Below are 18,323 nucleotides of genomic sequence, written 5' to 3'. Positions count from 1 at the left end.
TCCATTTCTAACATTTAGAAAATTAAAATCTTCTAAGAATTGAGGCATAATTAGGCATATACTATATATAATTCTTTTCCCCGTTGTTTAGTATCTAAGATTTGGCTTCAAATATGTCCCAAATAGTAACCCAAAATAAGAGTTTTACCTAATAGAATTATGGATAGACAAATTTACCCCTCCATCCCCAATCCAAAAATTTTGAAATCACTAAAATTTGTGGCGGGAATGTTGAAACAATTTGCAGCAATTTGAACCTATATTTGAAGACAAATTGGCAAACAACCTCATTCTACTTCACTACTCTTCAATCTCAAGATAGACATGCCCACGGTTCGTAAACCGGCGGTTCCGGTTCCTTTTACGAACCACCGGTTTTGGACGGTTCCTCGCGGTTCCGGTTCGGTTTGGCGGTTTTGGAGGTTTTTCAATTTTTTTTTGCTATGTAATTCGGAATTTTAGATTTATACAATAAATAATTTAAATTGAAATAAGACTAATAAGGTGAAAATCATATCAATTTTATTGAATTTGAGTTATAATGGACAATAATACATTACAATTTTCAATACATACACAACAATGTGATATAATTAACAAGTGTCGTTGGAATATTAATAAAAAAAACATGAAATGGGGTGAATGTAAGTGAGGATAGAAGGGGGTATTTATAAATAAAAATGGGGAAGGAGGGAAGTGGATCAATTTGAATTCAAAATCAGAATTTAAAAAAAATAAAAAAATTTGAATTTCGGACAAAATCGGCGGTTTTGAGGTAAAACCGACGGATCCGCCAGTTAACCGCTGGTTTTCGCGCGATTAACCGCCGGTTCCGGTCAAAAAACCGTCCGAAAAAGTTGCTCCTTGGCTGCCAACGGCTGACGCCTCGAATACCTCATCGGAACCGTGGAACCGCCGGTTAACCGGCGGTTCGATGATGGTTTCGGTTCGTAAAATTTTGAACCAGAACTAGCCCGCGGTTCCAAATATGGCGGTTCCGGTTCGTAAAAAATGTCACGGTTTCGGTTCGGATCCAGAACCGGCGGTTACGGTTCCGCGGTTAACCACCGGAACTAAAAACCTTGGGCATCTCTAATCGTAGATGTCATTTGGTAAAACCGTTTGATATTCCTACTTATATGTATATCAGTTCGGACTGGGATTTTATGTTTGCTCTGAAAATCAGGAATTTCGACAAACAGTATGTGGGCGATTCGACGAACTTCCATTCATCTGTCACCAATTTCTCAATTCTTACCCCATACTGTTTTTCTTTCTCAGAGGGAGTGAGTTAGCACCTGAAATTCTAGTTTATTTGGATTGTAATCTGGTTGGTTTGGTGAAATTTCTCATTTTTCTGAATGAAGCAGTAGAAATTTTATGCATTTCTCGGAGAAACTTTTTTCCATTGTTGCGTTCTTGTTCAATTGCTGCTGTTTTTTCTGCCCCAACTGAAAATTGAAGCATTTCAAATTTCGGATTTTTGTTGTCTTAGTTGTGATGTGATTTTTTTCTCTTTCCAGAAGCCGCGCTTTAAATTCCAGGACCTCCCGAGTTAGATATGTGAATTCAGAGATATCAGGTTGTTGTTTTGAGAGTTGCAATGGTGAAACTACTGAATCTCGAGGAAAATTATTGGATGCATCAATGTGCTCAAAAAGATTCTGCAACACATTTGTTCCTTCAAAATCGTGCTCGAAAGCTCACAAATTTTGTTCCCAGGCTGGTGCTGAGCATGATGATGTTTTTCCTGTGCTTCGAGCTCGACAAGGTGCAGTCGAGGAGTCTGCAGTCGAGGAGTCTGCATCTGGAGATGAGATGGATGATGAGTTCACTCTGGGTGAGAGTCTTGCTGATGATACCGAGGCTGATGTCGGCAAGGAGAAAACGCATAAAATTAGAGCCCCTTCGGGCATGACTAGGGCTATACTTGCTGATACGAGGTTACCGGTGAGCAAGGCTTTGGAGAAGTGGGTTGAAGCTGGGAATGAGGTGACCCTTGCAGAAGTATCAACAAACATATTGTATTTTCGGAAGAGGAGAATGTTCAGCCAGGCCTTGCAGGTTTGTGTTCTCGTTTTCGTGCTACTTCATGATATAGACTTTGTTTAGTGTTTGTCTCAGCTTTCATAACATCCTTGATTAATTTTAGGTTCAAGAAATTAATGAAATATCTCGATTTAAGTTCAATCGCAGATCATTGACAACAATGTGCTCTTGGTAGTCGACTGCTGGTTTTTATAGGGCTGTTCAAAGATTCTAGTCTCTCTTTGAGAATATCTGTTTCCCCATATTTCTCAACACCTGCTGTTAACTTCTACTTGTCTTGTACAATGAAGTTTGTTATAATAGTTTGTTTTATGTCTAAGATCTTACCTACCGTCATATATTTGTTAAGTCTTAGTGCTTGATTTCATACTAGTTGTGCTTCCTGCTCTAGGAAGCTTTTACTTGGATATCCTTACTGAATGTGAACAGGCTAATACAGCCAAAGATTAGAGAATTTCGATTCGAGTTTTTGGTTGGGATATTAGGCCATCCGATTAGCTTTGCTTTCTTTCTGCAACGAAAGAGTGGATGGTTTTAATTTTAGAGGGAAATGTGGCAATTTGATTAGCTTAGCATAAATTCCCGAACCTGGAATCATATTTTCTTTTTATGCGTGTCACAGTGAATTTTCTACATATTACTTACTTGACCTAGCTTGCATTTTCTATGTCCTTGTGGTTTGAAGGAGCTGTCTCATTTTCACTCTTTATACTGTAGCTCTCCGAGTGGCTGGAGTCAAGCAAGCTTACTGAGTTAACTGAAAGCAATTATGCTTCTCGTGTTGATTTAATAGCCAAGGTACGTGGGATAGTTGAGGCAGAAAAGTACATTCAGCAGATTATTCCCGAATCTCTAAGAACTGAAGTTGTCTACCGAACTCTATTGGCAGCTTGTGGCACTGCAGTCGATGTGAACAAAGCTGAGGAGCTTTTCAGTAAAATGAAGGAGTTGTTCCCCATTTCATGCTTTTCTTGTGACCAGTTGCTACTTCTGTACAAGAGGACGAACCGGAACAAAATCGCTGATGTCTTGTCGTTGATGAAGAGAGAAAATATCAAACGGTCTAGTTTCACTTACAAGATTTTGATTGACGCGAAGTGGCAGTCTGGTCATATCAGTGGGATTGAGCGGCTTTTTGAAGAAATGAAGTCCGACGGTTTAGAACCTAGTATGCATATTCTGGCGTCTGTGGCCAAGTCTTATCTCGACAACGGCCTGAAAGCTAAGGCTAAGGCTGTATTGAAGGATATGGAAGGGGGCGATTTGACTGAGAATCGTTGGGCTTGTCGGTTTCTGCTTCCCATTTATGGTTCCCTTGGAAGGGAAGACGAAGTTGAGAGAATCTGGAGAGAATGTGAGTCCAATCCCGATATGGCGGAGTGCATAGCTGGCATCCAAGCATGGGGGCGGCTCAACAGAATCGAAGATGCTGAGGCGGTCTTCAACAAATTGCTGAGAATTGTGAGGAGGCCCTCTTCAAAGCATTATTCCCTGATGCTAAATATGTATGCAGACAACAAGATGCTGGATAAAGGGGAGGAGGTCGTGAAGCGTATGACGGAGAGCGGTGTCACAATCACGCCACCAGCCTGGCGCGCGCTTGTGAACCTTTATGCTCGAGGTGGAGAAGTGGGAAGAGCCGAATCCATTCTTCAGAAGGGCCTTGGCGGTAGAAGGGGAATGCATCTTCTTGGTGCTTTCTTGAGTATCTTGGATGCTTATGCAGAAAAAGGAGATGTGCAAAATGCAGAGAGGATGTTTCTAAAGATGAAACGGACCGGTTTCACGTCGTCAGCAAGGCCTTATCGGTCCCTCCTCTATGCGTACATCAACGCGAAAGTGCCGGCGTATGGGTTGAGGGAGAGGATGAAGTCTGATAATATAATCCCAGATCAAAAACTAGCTGGTTTATTGGCTCGAGCAAGTAAATTGGATGGTTTAGGAGTGAACAAGGACATTTGATGGTTTTTCTTAGCTCTGACCCTATTCTACCTGTAATACATGACTAGTGAATGCTTAACTATGATATCGTTTACTTATTACTATAACCAAATTTGAATTTCAGGATTTCATTGATTTATTTATTTTGTTGACTCACAACTCGTTTTAATTTCCGGTGAGCGTTAGATTCTGTTTCATTGTTTGGTGTCTATACTCACGGGTTTTGATCTATGCAAAACCAATTTTAATACAAAAATACAGAACCAAGCATATAAAGGTTTTTAGGTCATCGTAAGCTTATTTTTACGTCATTATTATAAGGATGACATAAAAGGATCTTAACATGACCTCAACCCTAAAGTTTATAATATGACCTAAAACTGCTTTATAATGACCCTCCGTGTTTTTCTTTAAATATTGACCATTAGATTGTCAAATCGCATGGTCAGGATTTGGTCTGAATTTTGTATTGGGATCAATTTTTGTATTGATCATTTTCCCTATACTCTATTTCTTTAATTCATATTTAGTTCCAATTATATTTAGGTCCTAATTTTCCACATCACCACTTATTTTTATCTTTTTAAAATTTTTATGTTATCAAATAAATTTAAATATCAAAATAAAATAAATTAAAGGCAAAACCAAAATATACTTTAAAAAAAAAAAATTACACCGCAAAACAAAAAAGACGTAGAACATGGGTGTTCCATCGGAATTTGTCGGGTTAGGCCAACTGACGGGATTCATTTTTAGAGAGAGAAATATGCAGATGAGAGAAAGAGAATGGAGGGGTGAAATGAAGGAAAAAGAGTGTATTTATAGAGGGTAAAAAAACAAAACTAAACTAAATAATTGTTTTTGATCGGCAGTTTTATCAACGGTTGGGCCTGCAATAGGCGGTTCTATCGACCGCCGTTCTCTTAGAAATGGAATCTCTTTCCTTTTTGGCCCGTCCCCTAAAAATAGAAATTTTCTATTTCTTTCTCTTTAAAAAGCCGGGACTCATTTTCCACTAATTCACTTTTCTTTCTATCTCTCTCTTACTTTACCAATTCTGCATTAAAACTTGTGTCGTTTCAAAGTTTCTATTTTTAGGAAACAAATGAGTATTAAAAAACTTTTTATATTCCCAACCAACGACATTTATGTTATTATCTCCAAAACTTATCTGTATACTCCATTCGTCCCATAAAAATAACGACACTTTCCTTTTTCGTCTGTCCCACAAAATTATCTCATTTCCATTTATGGAAAGTTCCCCCAAACTTATTATCCACATACATCAATTTATTTACAACTTATACCACTAGGACCCACCATTAAACACTAACAATAATACGAGTCTCACTATCCACTAACCCTATTTTAACTACATTTCTCCTCATCTATGTTACTTTATTAATTATGCATTAATTCTCATACCGTCCCAAATAGTCTTTTTTTTCTGGGACAGAGGGAGTATATATATAGATTTTATAATAACTATGACTAAAATGAGTTAATGCCATCATTCCTTCTTCATTCAGAGGGTTTATCCTAAAGAGAATCCACGATATATCATGATTATAAATATTTGAACTTATTTGTTTGTTGTTCAAGAACTATTTGGGTAGTTCTTATTTGCGTTTGATCTAAGATTTAATTCGTTCGTGTTTTAATAGTGACATTATAACACCATCCATTTTTGAACCATAGCCGAGCCAATATCACCTTGCATTAGTTGTTATTTCTTGTTTGTTGGGGTTTTTAAATGTGTGCGATCTCGATAATCATAAAGAAGACGTTTAATAGTTTTGTTAAATAAAAGAAAAATCTATGAGTGCGTTTAACACAAGTTCAATAGAATTTTGCAAGACGCGCCCCGAGTCTCGGTGGTTGTGCACATCCTGGAACCCCACCTTCATTTCGTGCTCCTATCGATTGCTACATCACACACTTCTGGAACCTAAAAAAAATAGATAAATATTAGTCGCATCACCATCACATCTTTCAAATCAAGATAAGACTTTTAACGAAACACATCACATCAAGCATGTTTACCAAACGATTGCACATGTTTCCCAAACCCGGTCGTACTTGCTAGCTGTCATTTTGAGTGACAAGATATAAGATTCTTGCCTTTTATGGTAATGAGAATGATTGATTTGTCAACTTGCCCCTTTTAGTAAAAAGTCGCTAACTCTTGTTTGCTCCTTGAAACATAGAAGTATCAATGTAAAACCACGTGATCCTTTTGCCTATAAATAGTGTTGCACCTCCATTCACCACCCTTTTGTTTCCACCACCATTAAGTTCTCAACAAAACAAATCTAGCGGAAAGGGAAAGAGAGAGGAAAGCAAGCTCTAGATCATACTTCCTACTTCTACTCAAGGTAAACCTCCCAAAAACTTCTTCCACTATCATGTCACGTTCAAGCATGAGCATTTGTAGAATATCATGCCCATCAATACCACATTATACTTATGCCATAAACTTAGGAGCACTAATGTCTTGATCGTTCTTTATTAACAAACTTCTTAACAAAGCACTTAGGGACCCAGCCTTTTCTTTGCCAAATTGTTGAAGAAAACAAGAAGAAAACATGAACTTGTAATAGCTATGTTTAATATCGAGCATGAGTTAATTGAGGCCTTAGATTTTAAGACGGCTTGGTGAACACCGAGCTACCGATGGTGCCGCCGCTGCTGCCACTCACGGCAACCACACACACACTGTTAGGATCTAGCTTTCAATTGAAACATGCACACAACTAAAATCATAAAGCACAAAGAAGCAATTACGTGGTTCGGCAATATGCCTACGTCCACGGAGAAGATGACCGGAATTTTATTGATGATGAACTCTCAAGAACAAGAATCATACACTCACAATACGACCACTCAAGACTAATCACAAGCTCAAGTAGAAATCTCCTAATCGTGTGTGTAATTTTGTGAAGTGTTCACTCTGCTTTTACAACTGAAATTACCGAGCTATATATGTGATGGAGAAGAAGAAAACTAAAACACTTCAAAAAAGATTCAGTTATAACTGCTGATTCCAGCGGCTAGTTCCAGCTCAACAAACTGAGCTCCTTTTCTTGATCTCTCCCTTGAGCTCCAACGGCTCTATCTCTCGGCCAAATCCATTGTGTTGCAAGGACACAAACTCACAAATCTCCACCTTGTCCTTGTAGTACATCCACCAATATCTATACTCCCTTCTCAAAATTTTGTTACCCACTTCAGCAAACCACAACCTTTACCAAATTCAAACAATGCTTGAACTTGGAGACCGACAAAGGCTTTGTCAACATATCTGACACATTCTCCTCGGTTGGAACCTTCTCAACATCAATTCTTTCATTCTGGATTTCATCACAGATGAAATGCCTTCTCACATCAATGTGCTTAGATCGCTCATGGAACATCTGATGCTTTGCTAAGCATATGGCCGAGTTACTGTCACATTTTATCTGCACTCCAGTCTGCTCAACACCAAAATCAGAAAGAATACACTGCAGCCATTTTCCCTCTTTTGCTGCTTCAGTCAAGGAAATATACTCAGCCTCCATTGTAGATAATGCTGGTGGGGTATGGTGCCCCTTGCACAGCGGAAGTCATGCATAAACAAATAAATCATACATACAGATCTATTTGACTGATCATGGGAAAATTAACCACATGTTAAACAATCAATTGCATTCAAGAACGCACATAAATACATGCTTATGGAAATTAAACCCTAAATCATGAATTCTACGGTTTAGAATTACCGATCTGATTCTCCAAAGAATCGTCGATTGTTTGCGCCTTTTCCACGAGTTGATCTTCGTACTCAACCACGAATCTTCTAATCTATATCCCAAACTCAGAATCTGACCTTTGAGTAGGCAAAGCTTGTCAAACTCGAAAAGGGCTTGATTAGAAAGGAGATAGAATTTCAGATCTGTGAAGAACTGAAGAAAACCGTCCACTCACAGAGGAGGGGAACGAAATTAATCAATCAAATCACTATTAATCTCCTCTCTAATCTCCTTTTATATAGAGTTATTATGAGCCAGATTAAGGATCCATGGAGGTTGGTCTTGGGCCAAACCTGTTTGACTTTTACTAATTAAATTGAGCCTCAATTTAATACAAGTCCAAACAGAATATTATTATCATCCACTATAGTATAAAATTATTGACTGCCCGTCCAATCCCAAATTACGAGTACTCTGGGATTTACCTCTTTAATTTATTATTTCCCGTGTTTAAGATTTAAATATCCATGAATTAATTTAAGTCTGTTATTTGACTTTAATTAATTAATATCTTTTTCCAAGAGTTTTCTAGTTCAGAATCATTATTTATATAAATTCCAACCGGCTGGGTTTCTGAATAATAAAACCTTTTTCGAACACCTCTTGAGGATATTATCAAACTGGACTCACCCAGCACACAATTCATTGCAATAACAATACTAGCACCTCTAAACATTGATCGCCACTTCCCAAGATATCAGGATTCTTGGATTATGAAAAATTTGCACCATTTGATAAATCAAAGTAGTGCATTATCAATATTGTATTCTCAATGTTATGTCAACAATGATTAAGAAATAACAATCATCGAGACCTCGTCTTTCTGTAAATAGCAATAAAGACTTATCTCAACTGTTAGATCCTTCAGTGCTATACCACACCAGTGTTGTATATTTCCTAAGGTAAGGAAACATGCGGACTGACACTGCAATCTTTTACAATAGGAAGCCAAAGTCTATCTATGTTGTGAAATTCTATCTATCTTCTACAAAGGACCGACTGCGTCACCTTCTGTGAACGTCGTTCACGACCAGTCTACTATGTATAAGAATTAGACTTGCTTGCTTCTTATACATCTAAATGTTTGAGAAACATCTTATAAATGCATAAGCAAACACCAATACAATAGAATTACTTCTTCTCGCCTTGGGCTATAAGTGGATTGTAGAATTTATTGTATACAAGAAATCTTATTCGTGCAACATGCTCGAAACATGCATTTCAGTATACCATTCCAACAAATGCAACCACAAATTGCAAGTTCGACTTCCAACTTATAGTTATGCCAAACAATGTGAAAACATATCCACTTTGAGACTTCATGTTGTCCATATTAGCTGCATAATCACAGTCACAGAAACCTTCCAACACACCATCGTTTTCAGACCAAGCTCCACCTCCAAAATGCAAACCAATATTTATAGACCCCTTTAGATACTTCAAGATTGACTTCAATGTAGAAATGCGGTTTTTACATCAAGCTGATGTAATTCTCAGTCAAAATGAGCATTGAGTGCAAGAAAAATTCTTATAGAGGTGTTATTCACTACTGGAGAAAAGCCCTCAAAAAACCTCAGTGTTGTCTATCCCCTCAACTTGTGTGAAGCATCTTGCGACCAATCTACCTTTAAATCTGATTGACTCAACCTCCCCTACTTCAACTTTCATCTTGCAAATCCATTTACAGTTGATCACTTTCCGTGTTTCTGGATATCTCACTAAAATCAGGTACCATTCTTGAGTAGAGACTCTATTTCCTCCCTCATTGCCTGAATCCACTTCTGCCTCTCTTTGTACCTTATAGCTTATTCATATTTAGTTGGTTCTGCATATGAAATTACCTTAGCCACACATAATGTAAAGAAACTCATATCATAGTCAGAAAACCAACTTGGTGGTCTAGTATTTCTTCTAGGTCTCTGATTCAGATTCTCTTGCTGCTGATCATTTTCAATCTGAGATGGCTTGATTGACCTAACTGTACTCCACCTTCTTCTCTGATTTATGTGGCTTCCAGTTCATCCTCAGATTCAGCTCCATTTGAGCTCTCACCAATCTCAAAATTCTGTAAATCTTCATGTCTGTCAGCTTCAGTGATCTGATTCTTCTTGAATGGAATTTCGATTTCATTAAAAGTCACATCCCTGCTCACAACAATCCCCTGACCCTCTTGTTCCAAACACCAAAGCCTGTATTCCTTCACATCTTCCCGATATCCTAGCATCACACACGTTTTGGCTCTAGATTCTAACTTGTTATGCTTCACTGCAGCATAAGCAGCACAACCCAAACTCTTCAACCCAGAATAATCACCAAGTCTCTCATACCATCTTTGATTTGGGACTTCATTTGATATAGCTGATGAGGGACATTTGTTGATAAGTGAAGCTCGATAATGTTTGTTTAGACTGTGTGCACAGAAAGGAATAACAAGCTTCCTAGGTCCAACGAATCCACTAGATTACAGGGTCTAGGAACTCACGGATCGTTGGAAGATCTCGGTCGTCGGACACACAGAAAACCTCTTCAAAAACCCTCAACCACGTATACTAAAATTAGCATAGGGAAGTAGGGATCGATCCCACAGAGATGAATGCGCAATTAAACATGTTCAAGGATTTGGGACTATTTTTGGGTTGGCTGCTGCCACGCAATTTGGGTTGAGGAAATTAAACTAAACTTGGAGTGAAATCTGCTACGCTAACAGCTAGATCTAGGCAGAAACAGAAATCATGCATTTAACTGGAACAAGCGGGACAATTACTAGATCTAAGAAAACTATTCTCTAAATTACCTAGACCTGGGAAATAAACTGACGGTGGAGACCATTTGCTGAAAAGGTAAAGTACGGATGAAAAGCTGGAAAACAACTAACTAAAGTACTAACTAACAGCGACATCATCTTCTCCAACAATTTGCATAAAAATTTCAGTAGAAACAGAGATGGAACGTGGATCGAAATGAAGCAGACTGAATTTAAAGCAATTAAACGAAGAACAATTAAAACTTAATAGAGCAGAAAGTTCGAAATCCATGCACAACTTGATATTGGCCTTCAGAAATTTTGCCACCTCCTTCGATTCACATGTTGTGGTGGCCTTCGCTTCTATCCATTTAGACACATAGTCTACTGCAACCAATATATATGTGTTCCCACGGGATGATGGAAACGATCCCATGAAGTCCATCCCCCACACATCGAAGATTTCGCAGACAATCACCGGGACCTGGGCCATCTCGTCTCTCCTTGAAATTCCTCCTGTCTGTTGGCATCTCTCGCAACACTGACAAAACTCAAAAGCATCTTTATTAAGTGTCGGCCAGTAGAACCCACTATCCAATACTTTCCTTGCTGTCTTCCTTGGTCCAAAGTGACCTCCACATGCCAAAGTGTGGCAATGATTCAGCACATCTCTTTGTTCCCATTCGGGAATGCAGCGTCTAATTACTTGATCCGAACACATCTTCCATAAGTAAGGATCATCCCAAAAGTAATATTTTGATTCACTTTTAATTTTCATCTTCTAGGCCCGGGAAACTTCGTCTGAACTTGGCACCTCTCCCGTGACCAAGTAGTTTGCTAAGTCAGCAAACCATAGTTCTGCGTTAAGTGTTCGCTTCCCCTTGTCGGATTCTCCTAGACCGGTTAATGCCAAAACTGCCTCCCATCTGATCCGTCTAGGAATATCCCCTAGATAATACAAATGCTCTTCAGGAAAAGCATCGGGTATGGCCTCTTCCGTTTTCCCTTGATGAATTCTGCTCAAGTGATCCGCTACTCTATTCTCCGTTCCTCTTTTGTCTCTCATTTCCCAATCAAACTCCTGCAAAAGCAACACCCAACGGATTAACCTCGGCTTAGGCTCTTTCTTAGCCAGTAAGTAATTTATTGCTGCGTGATCTGTGAAGACTATAACCCTCGACCCAAGAAGATAAGGTCGGAATTTTTCGAATGAGTAAACGACAGCCAACATTTCCTTCTCCATGGTATCATAGTTCTTCTGAGCATGATTTAGTGTCTTGGATGCATAGAAGATCACATAACTTCTTCCGTCTATCTTCTGCCCTAGGACAGCTCCCACAGCGAAATCACTCGCGTCGCACATTATCTCAAAGGGGTGATTCCAGTCTGGCGCCCTGATTATTGGTGCTGACACGAGTCTGTCCTTGAGCAACTGAAATGCCTTCTTGCATCCTTCGTCAAAGACGAATTCCACATCGTTGTGCAACAAATGAGTGAGCGGTTGCGCGATTTTCGCGAAATCCTTGATAAACCTCCTATAAAATCCCGCGTGACCCAGGAAGCTTCTAACTTCTTTTTGGTTCGTGGGGTAAGGTAACTTTGATATCACATCCACCTTTGCCTTGTCCACCTGTATTCCTCTTTCAGAAACCACATGACCCAGGACAATACCTTCAGTCACCATGAAGTGACATTTTTCGAAGTTTAAAACTAGGTGTTTCTCCTGGCATCTTTTTAACACTAGGTCAAGGCTGGCCAAACAGGTGTCGAACGAATTCTTGTATACGGTAAAATCATCCATGAATATCTCAATGCATACTTCCGGCAAATCCGAAAAATATACTCATCATACACCGCTGGAACGTTCCTGGTGCGTTACACAATCCAAACGGCATTCTTCGGTATGCATACGTACCAAAAGGGCACGTGAACTGATGGTTTCTTCGCCCTCCGTGAGGACGGTGTTACCACTAGCTTTCGCTGAAGAAGAACCCCTAGAAACCCATAACTACCCCAGAATTCCCATTTTTCCCAAGTGTGTGTGTGAGTGTGTGAGCTGAGAGAAAAATCATATATCTGGCGTGTGCTGCATGCTCCTTTATTTATAGGCGTAGAAGTGGGTCCAGCGAGGTATGAATAATCTTTGTTTCCCTCAGCTATTAACTCCCTTCGTCCAGCCATTTTTTTCTCTTCAACTCTGCTCACTTTCCTTCGTTTCCTTCGCTAGTCCATTGCCTTCAGCTCTTCCTGGATCTAGCGTCTCCTTCACACACCTGGCTTAAAAACTGCGTTAGACCCAGTAAAATAAAGTGTTTTTTTCACCACATAACCGATGCATGAAATTAGCCTTATCACGGCTTCCGAAGCGGCCACATATCCAGCTTCCATGGTAGAGTCTGCAATGCATTTCTGCTTTACACTCTTCCAGATTACAGCTCCACCTCCTAAGGTAAACACATATCCGAAAGTTGATTTTTTCGAATCTACATCAGCTTGAAAGTCTGAATCTGTATATCCTAAAGCACAGAGCTCAGCTGCATTATAAACTAGAACATAGTCCTTAGTCTGATTAAGATACTTGAGTATGTTCTTTACGCCAGTCCAATGTCCTTGGCCGGGATTTGATTGATATCTTGCTACCATGCCAACAGCAAAGCATAGCATACATGAGACTACCAACAGTCGAGGCATATAGTATTCTTCTCATCTCTGTTATCTCAGATGTTGTCTTAGGACACATCTCTTGAGATAAATGGATCCCGTGTCTGAAAGGTAAGAAACCCTTCTTGGCATCTTGCATGCTAAAGCGTCTAAGTACCGTATCGATGTAAGATTCTTGGGATAAGCACAACGTTCTCTTTGCACGGTTCCGAAGAACCTTGATACCGAGAATGTGTCCCGCATCACCCATATCTTTCATCTCGAACTGGCTAGACAACCATGTTCGTACTGATGACAACATCTTTTTATTGTTTCCAATTAGAAGAATGTCATCTACATACAAAACTAAGAACACAACATTTCATTTTTCAACCTTCTTATACACGCAGCTTTCATTAGGGCACTTTTCGAATCCAAACTTTTGAACAGTTTGATCAAAACACTGGTTCCATGATCTAGATGCTTGCTTGAGGCCATAAATGGCCTTCTTAAGCTTCCAAACCATGTGTTCCTTGCCCTCTACCACATAGCCTTCGGGTTGTTCCATGTAGATGGTCTCCTCAAGACTCCCGTTTAAAAATGCAGTCTTAACGTCCATCTGCCATACTTCCCAATCCATGTAAGCTGCTATAGACAAAAGAATACGGATCGATTTGAGCATGGCCACTGGGGAGAAGGTCTCATCGTAATCAATGACTTCCCTTTGGGTATACCCCTTAGCCACTAGTCTTGCCTTAAAGACTTTAACTCGTCCACCGGGTCCGCGTTTACGTTTGTATATCCACTCGCTCCCAATGGCAGTATAGCCTTCGGGTAGGATAGACAAATCATAGAAGTCTTTGTCTAACATTGATTGTAGTTCCGAATCCATTGCTTTCAACCATTCGCAATGATCAACATCTGTCTGCGCCTCTGCAAGATTCCAGGGATCAAGTACATTGCTGTCCGAGGAGTGATCCATGCACTCTCTCAAACCAATGTATCTTTCGGGCTCACGAGAGACCCTCCCACTGCGACGGGGAACTACAACATTTGGTGTATAGTTGAAATTTCTGGAATTGTTGTTACACTAGGTGTCTGTTCTTGGTTAATGGAACTTGTGACTGAAGTTAGCTCTTCAAGAGCTATCTCACTGCTGGACTTATGATTCATTACAAAGTCTTCCTCTAATAATGTGGCATGGGTGCTCACAATGACTTTCTTATCTCGAAGACTATAGAATTCATAGGCTTTCGATCCTCTAGGGTAGCCTATAAACACACATACCTCCGTCCTAGATTCCAGCTTAGTTGGATCCTTTTCCAATACATGAACCAGACACCCCCACACTTTGAGATGTTCTAGATTCGGCTTACGCCCAATCCACAACTCATATGGGGTAGTAGGAACTGATTTAGAAGGTAAATTGTCTAATATATGACTTGCAGATAGCAAGGCATGTCCCCAAAACGAAATTGGTAACCGTGCATAACTCATCATCGAACGGACCATGTTTAAAAAAGGTAAACAATAAAACAAGAACATGCTTCGAAATCAAATAACACATGCATACATGAATTTCGTGAAATTTAAATCCAAATAATCAAAGCCAAAGACTGGCTCTGATACCAATTGAAGGAACTGGCAGCGAAAGTGTGCGTCGGATAGATATAATTTAATAATTTTTAATCGCATATAAAAATCACAAAATAATCAGATCTATTTAGCATATTATTTAGACAAAATCTATTCTCATAATTCTCACATGTATCATGCTCATAACTTGAATTAATCATGTTTTAAGAATATTGAAACCTAAAACATGTTTTTCTACGGAGCAGAAATAATACCTAATTAATTCTCCAAAGAATTGATGATGGCTAGCAGCTTCTCCACGTGACGCTTTGAATACTAGACCACAGATCTTCTCTCTGGTTCCCGAACTGTACTCCGATATCAGTGTGGACTGATCTCACCGGAATACTAGGACTTAAATAAAGAAGACAGAAGAAATCTTTTTCCTATTTGGAAAGAATTTCGAGCTCCTCTAGAATAGAGGGGGATGAAAATTTTAGTGTATAAAATTATGATTTGTCTCATTTATTCTCCTATTTATATTAAGTTCCTTTTGGGCCCAGACAGAGATCTATGGAAGGTTTTGGATATAGGCTCATCCAATTTACTTTTTACTAATTAAATTGAATCCACGATTTAATATAAGCTTTAATTGAAATATTACGAGCAGCCACTACAGAAGTAATATTGAACTCTCCCCATCCAAATTCGTAATTATAAATAATCTGGGTTTCCGTTTTAACTTTTATTTCACGCGCTTAAGATAAAAATGTCCATTAATTAATTAATGTCTGCTATGGACTTAATTAATTAATTTCTTATTAATTCCAAGAGTGGACTTAGTATGTGTTGGAACTGGCAGCGGAAGCGCTCACATAAATCAATCACATAATAATCAGATCTAGTTAGCAGATTATTTAGACAAAACCTATTCGCGTAAATATCACATGTATCATGCTCATAACTTGAATTAATCATGCTTTAAGAATATTAAAACCTAAAACATGCTTTTCTACGGAGCAGAAAAATACCTAATTAATTCTCCAGAGAATTGAAGATGGCTAGCTTCTTCTCCACGTGATGCTTTGAGTACTAGACCACAAATCTTCTCTCTGGTTCCCGAACTGTATCTCAATATCAGTGTGGGCTGATCTTACTAGAATACTAGGACTTAAATAAAGAAGACAGAAGAAATCCTTTTGGGAATAGGAGAGGGATTCGAAAATCTCCTCAGCTGGGGAGGGGAATTTTCGAAAATTACAATAATAAAAATTGTGTTGTTTCTGTCTCCTTTATTCTCCTATTTATATTAAGTTTCTTTTGGGCCCAGACAGGGATCTATGGAAGGTTTTGGATATGGGCTCATCCAATTTACTTTTTACTAATTAAATTGAACCCACAATTTAATATAAGTTATAATTGGAATATTACGAGCAGCCACTACAGAAGTAATATTGAACTCTCCCCATCCAAATCCGAAATTACAAGTAATCCGGGTTTCCGTTTAACTTTTATTTCTCGTGCTTAAGATTAAAATGTCCATTAATTAATTAATGTCTGCTATTGACTTAATTAATTAACTTCTTATTAATTCCAAGAGTGGACTTAGCATGAAACGCTTATTTATTATTCATAGAGTAATCACACTCCAACTAGCTAGGTTCCGAATAATAAAACCTTGTTTCGCGCTCCTCTTGAGGACATTATCAAACGAGACTCAGCTCGCGCACGATTCAATATAATAGCAATCCTAGCACCGCTAGATATTGATCACCACTAACCAATATATCAGGATAATTGGGTTACGAAAAGCCCACACCATTTGATAAGTCAAAGCAGTGCATAATCAATACCGTATGCTCAATGCTAACCTACATTGATTAAGAAATAAATATTTATCAAGACCTCGCCTTTCAGTAGATAGCCTAAGGGCAAGTCTTGCTGTTAGATCCGTTCAGTGCTATACCACACCAATGTCATCTTATTTCAGTAAGGCTTAGAAATATTCGGACTGACATTGCAACCTTTCTCGATGGATAGTCAAATTCCAACTAGGTTGTGAAATTCATCTCTTTCTTTGTTTAGAACTGACCGTGTTACCTTAAAGTGGACGACGCCCACAACCGGTCTACTAAAACAAAGACTTAGACTTTGTTAAGTTAACTTATACATTTAAACATGCATTAACATCCATCAAATGTAAAACATAACAATATTATGACAAAAAATAATCTGTTTTATTTATTGGAAAATAAAATAAGAGTTTTACAGTATTCAATCACTCGAAACGTGATTTCTAGTATACAAACTCTAACAGTATGAAACGCTTATTTATTATTCATAGAGTGATCAAACTCCAACTAGCTAGGTTCTGAATAATAAAACCTTATTTCGCGCTCCTCTTGAGGACATTATCAAACGTAACTCACCTCGCGCACGATTCAATATAATAGCAATCCTAGCACCGCTGGATATTAATCACCACTACCCAATATATCAGGATTATTGGGTTACGAAAAACCCGCATTATTTGATAAGTCAAAGTAATGCATAATCAATACCGTATGCTCAATGCTAACCTACATTGATTAAGAAACAAAATATTTATCAAGACCTCGCCTTTCAGCAGATAGCCCAAGGACAAGCCTTGCTGTTAGATCCGTTTAGTGCTATACCACACCAATGTCATCTTATTTTAGTAAGGCTTATAAATATGCTGATGGGGTTTGGTGCCCCTTGCACAGCAGAAGACTTGTACAAAACAAATAAATCAGATACGGATCTATTTGACCGATTATGCGATTAATCAATTCACATGTTAAACAGATAATTGCATGCTAGAACGCAAATAATTCATGCTCATAGAAAATAAATCCTAAACATGATTTCCACGGTTTAGAGTTACCGATTTGATTCTCCAAAGAATCGACGATTGCTCGCGCCTTCTCCACATGATGATCTTCAATACTAGACCAAGGATCTTCTCTCTGGTTCCCGAACTGTATCTCGATATCAGGGTGGGCTGATCTTATCAAAATACTAGGACTTAAATAAAGAAGACAGAAGAAATCCTTTTGGGAAAATGTGAAGAATTCGAAATCCTCCACAGCTGGAGAGTTCAAAATTTTCGAAAATTTTGAGAATAAAAATTGTGTTTATTCTGTCTCCTTTATTCTCCTATTTATATTAAGTTCCTTTTGGGCCCAGACAGGGATCTATGGAAGGTTTTGGATATGGGCTCGCCCAATTAGCTTTTTACTAATTAAATTGAACCCACAATTTAATACAAGCTTATATTGGAATATTACGAGCAGCCACTACAGAAGTAATATTGAACTCTCCTCATCCAAATCCGAAATTACAAGTAATCCGGGTTTTCGTTATTTATTATTTATTTCTCGCGCTTAAGATATAAATGTCCATTAATTAATTAATGTCTGCTATGGACTTAATTAATTAACATCTTATTAATTCCAAGAGTGGACTTAGCAAGAAACATTTATTTATTATTCATAGAGTAATAAAACTCCAACTGGCCAGTTTTCCGAATAATAAAACCTTGTTCGAGCTCCTCTTGAGGACATTAT

General features: G+C 38.5%; 1 protein-coding gene across 2 annotated transcripts; it reads left to right on the top strand.

The window, feature by feature from the left end:
* The first annotated feature begins 1,118 nt into the window (after nt 1–1,118).
* LOC125192584 (pentatricopeptide repeat-containing protein At1g80270, mitochondrial-like) lies at nt 1,119–4,133 on the top strand. 2 transcript variants are annotated; one of them, XM_048090202.2, is made up of 4 exons: nt 1,221–1,286; nt 1,524–1,582; nt 1,723–2,064; nt 2,767–4,133. In XM_048090202.2, the coding sequence occupies exons 3-4, from the start codon at nt 1,819–1,821 to the stop codon at nt 4,009–4,011; spliced, it is 1,491 nt and encodes a 496-aa protein (XP_047946159.1). In that variant the 5' UTR covers nt 1,221–1,286; nt 1,524–1,582; nt 1,723–1,818; the 3' UTR covers nt 4,012–4,133. The 2 variants fall into 2 exon arrangements, with proteins under 2 accessions (XP_047946156.1, XP_047946159.1); XM_048090199.2 differs by having other exon boundaries at nt 1,119–1,286; nt 1,524–2,064.
* The last annotated feature ends 14,190 nt before the right edge of the window (nt 4,134–18,323 follow it).

Source organism: Salvia hispanica, chromosome 4 (genome assembly GCF_029641045.1).
Source record: "Salvia hispanica isolate PSC_SH4W2 chromosome 4, Shi_PSC_v1, whole genome shotgun sequence".
Classification (NCBI taxonomy): domain Eukaryota; kingdom Viridiplantae; phylum Streptophyta; class Magnoliopsida; order Lamiales; family Lamiaceae; genus Salvia; species Salvia hispanica.
Note: the sequence above shows the minus strand (reverse complement) of the source record. Positions and strands in the feature narration are given on the sequence as shown.

What these genes read in the sequence shown, in the direction of transcription:
- LOC125192584 (XM_048090199.2), top strand. Translation starts at nt 1,204, where the DNA reads ATGTGGGCGATTCGACGAACTTCCATTCATCTGTCACCAATTTCTCAA. An exon ending in GTTTTTCTTTCTCAGAGGGA is followed by an intron (nt 1,287 to 1,523) that starts GTGAGTTAGCAC and finishes TTCTCTTTCCAG; the next exon opens with AAGCCGCGCTTTAAATTCCA. An exon ending in TGTTCAGCCAGGCCTTGCAG is followed by an intron (nt 2,065 to 2,766) that starts GTTTGTGTTCTC and finishes TTTATACTGTAG; the next exon opens with CTCTCCGAGTGGCTGGAGTC.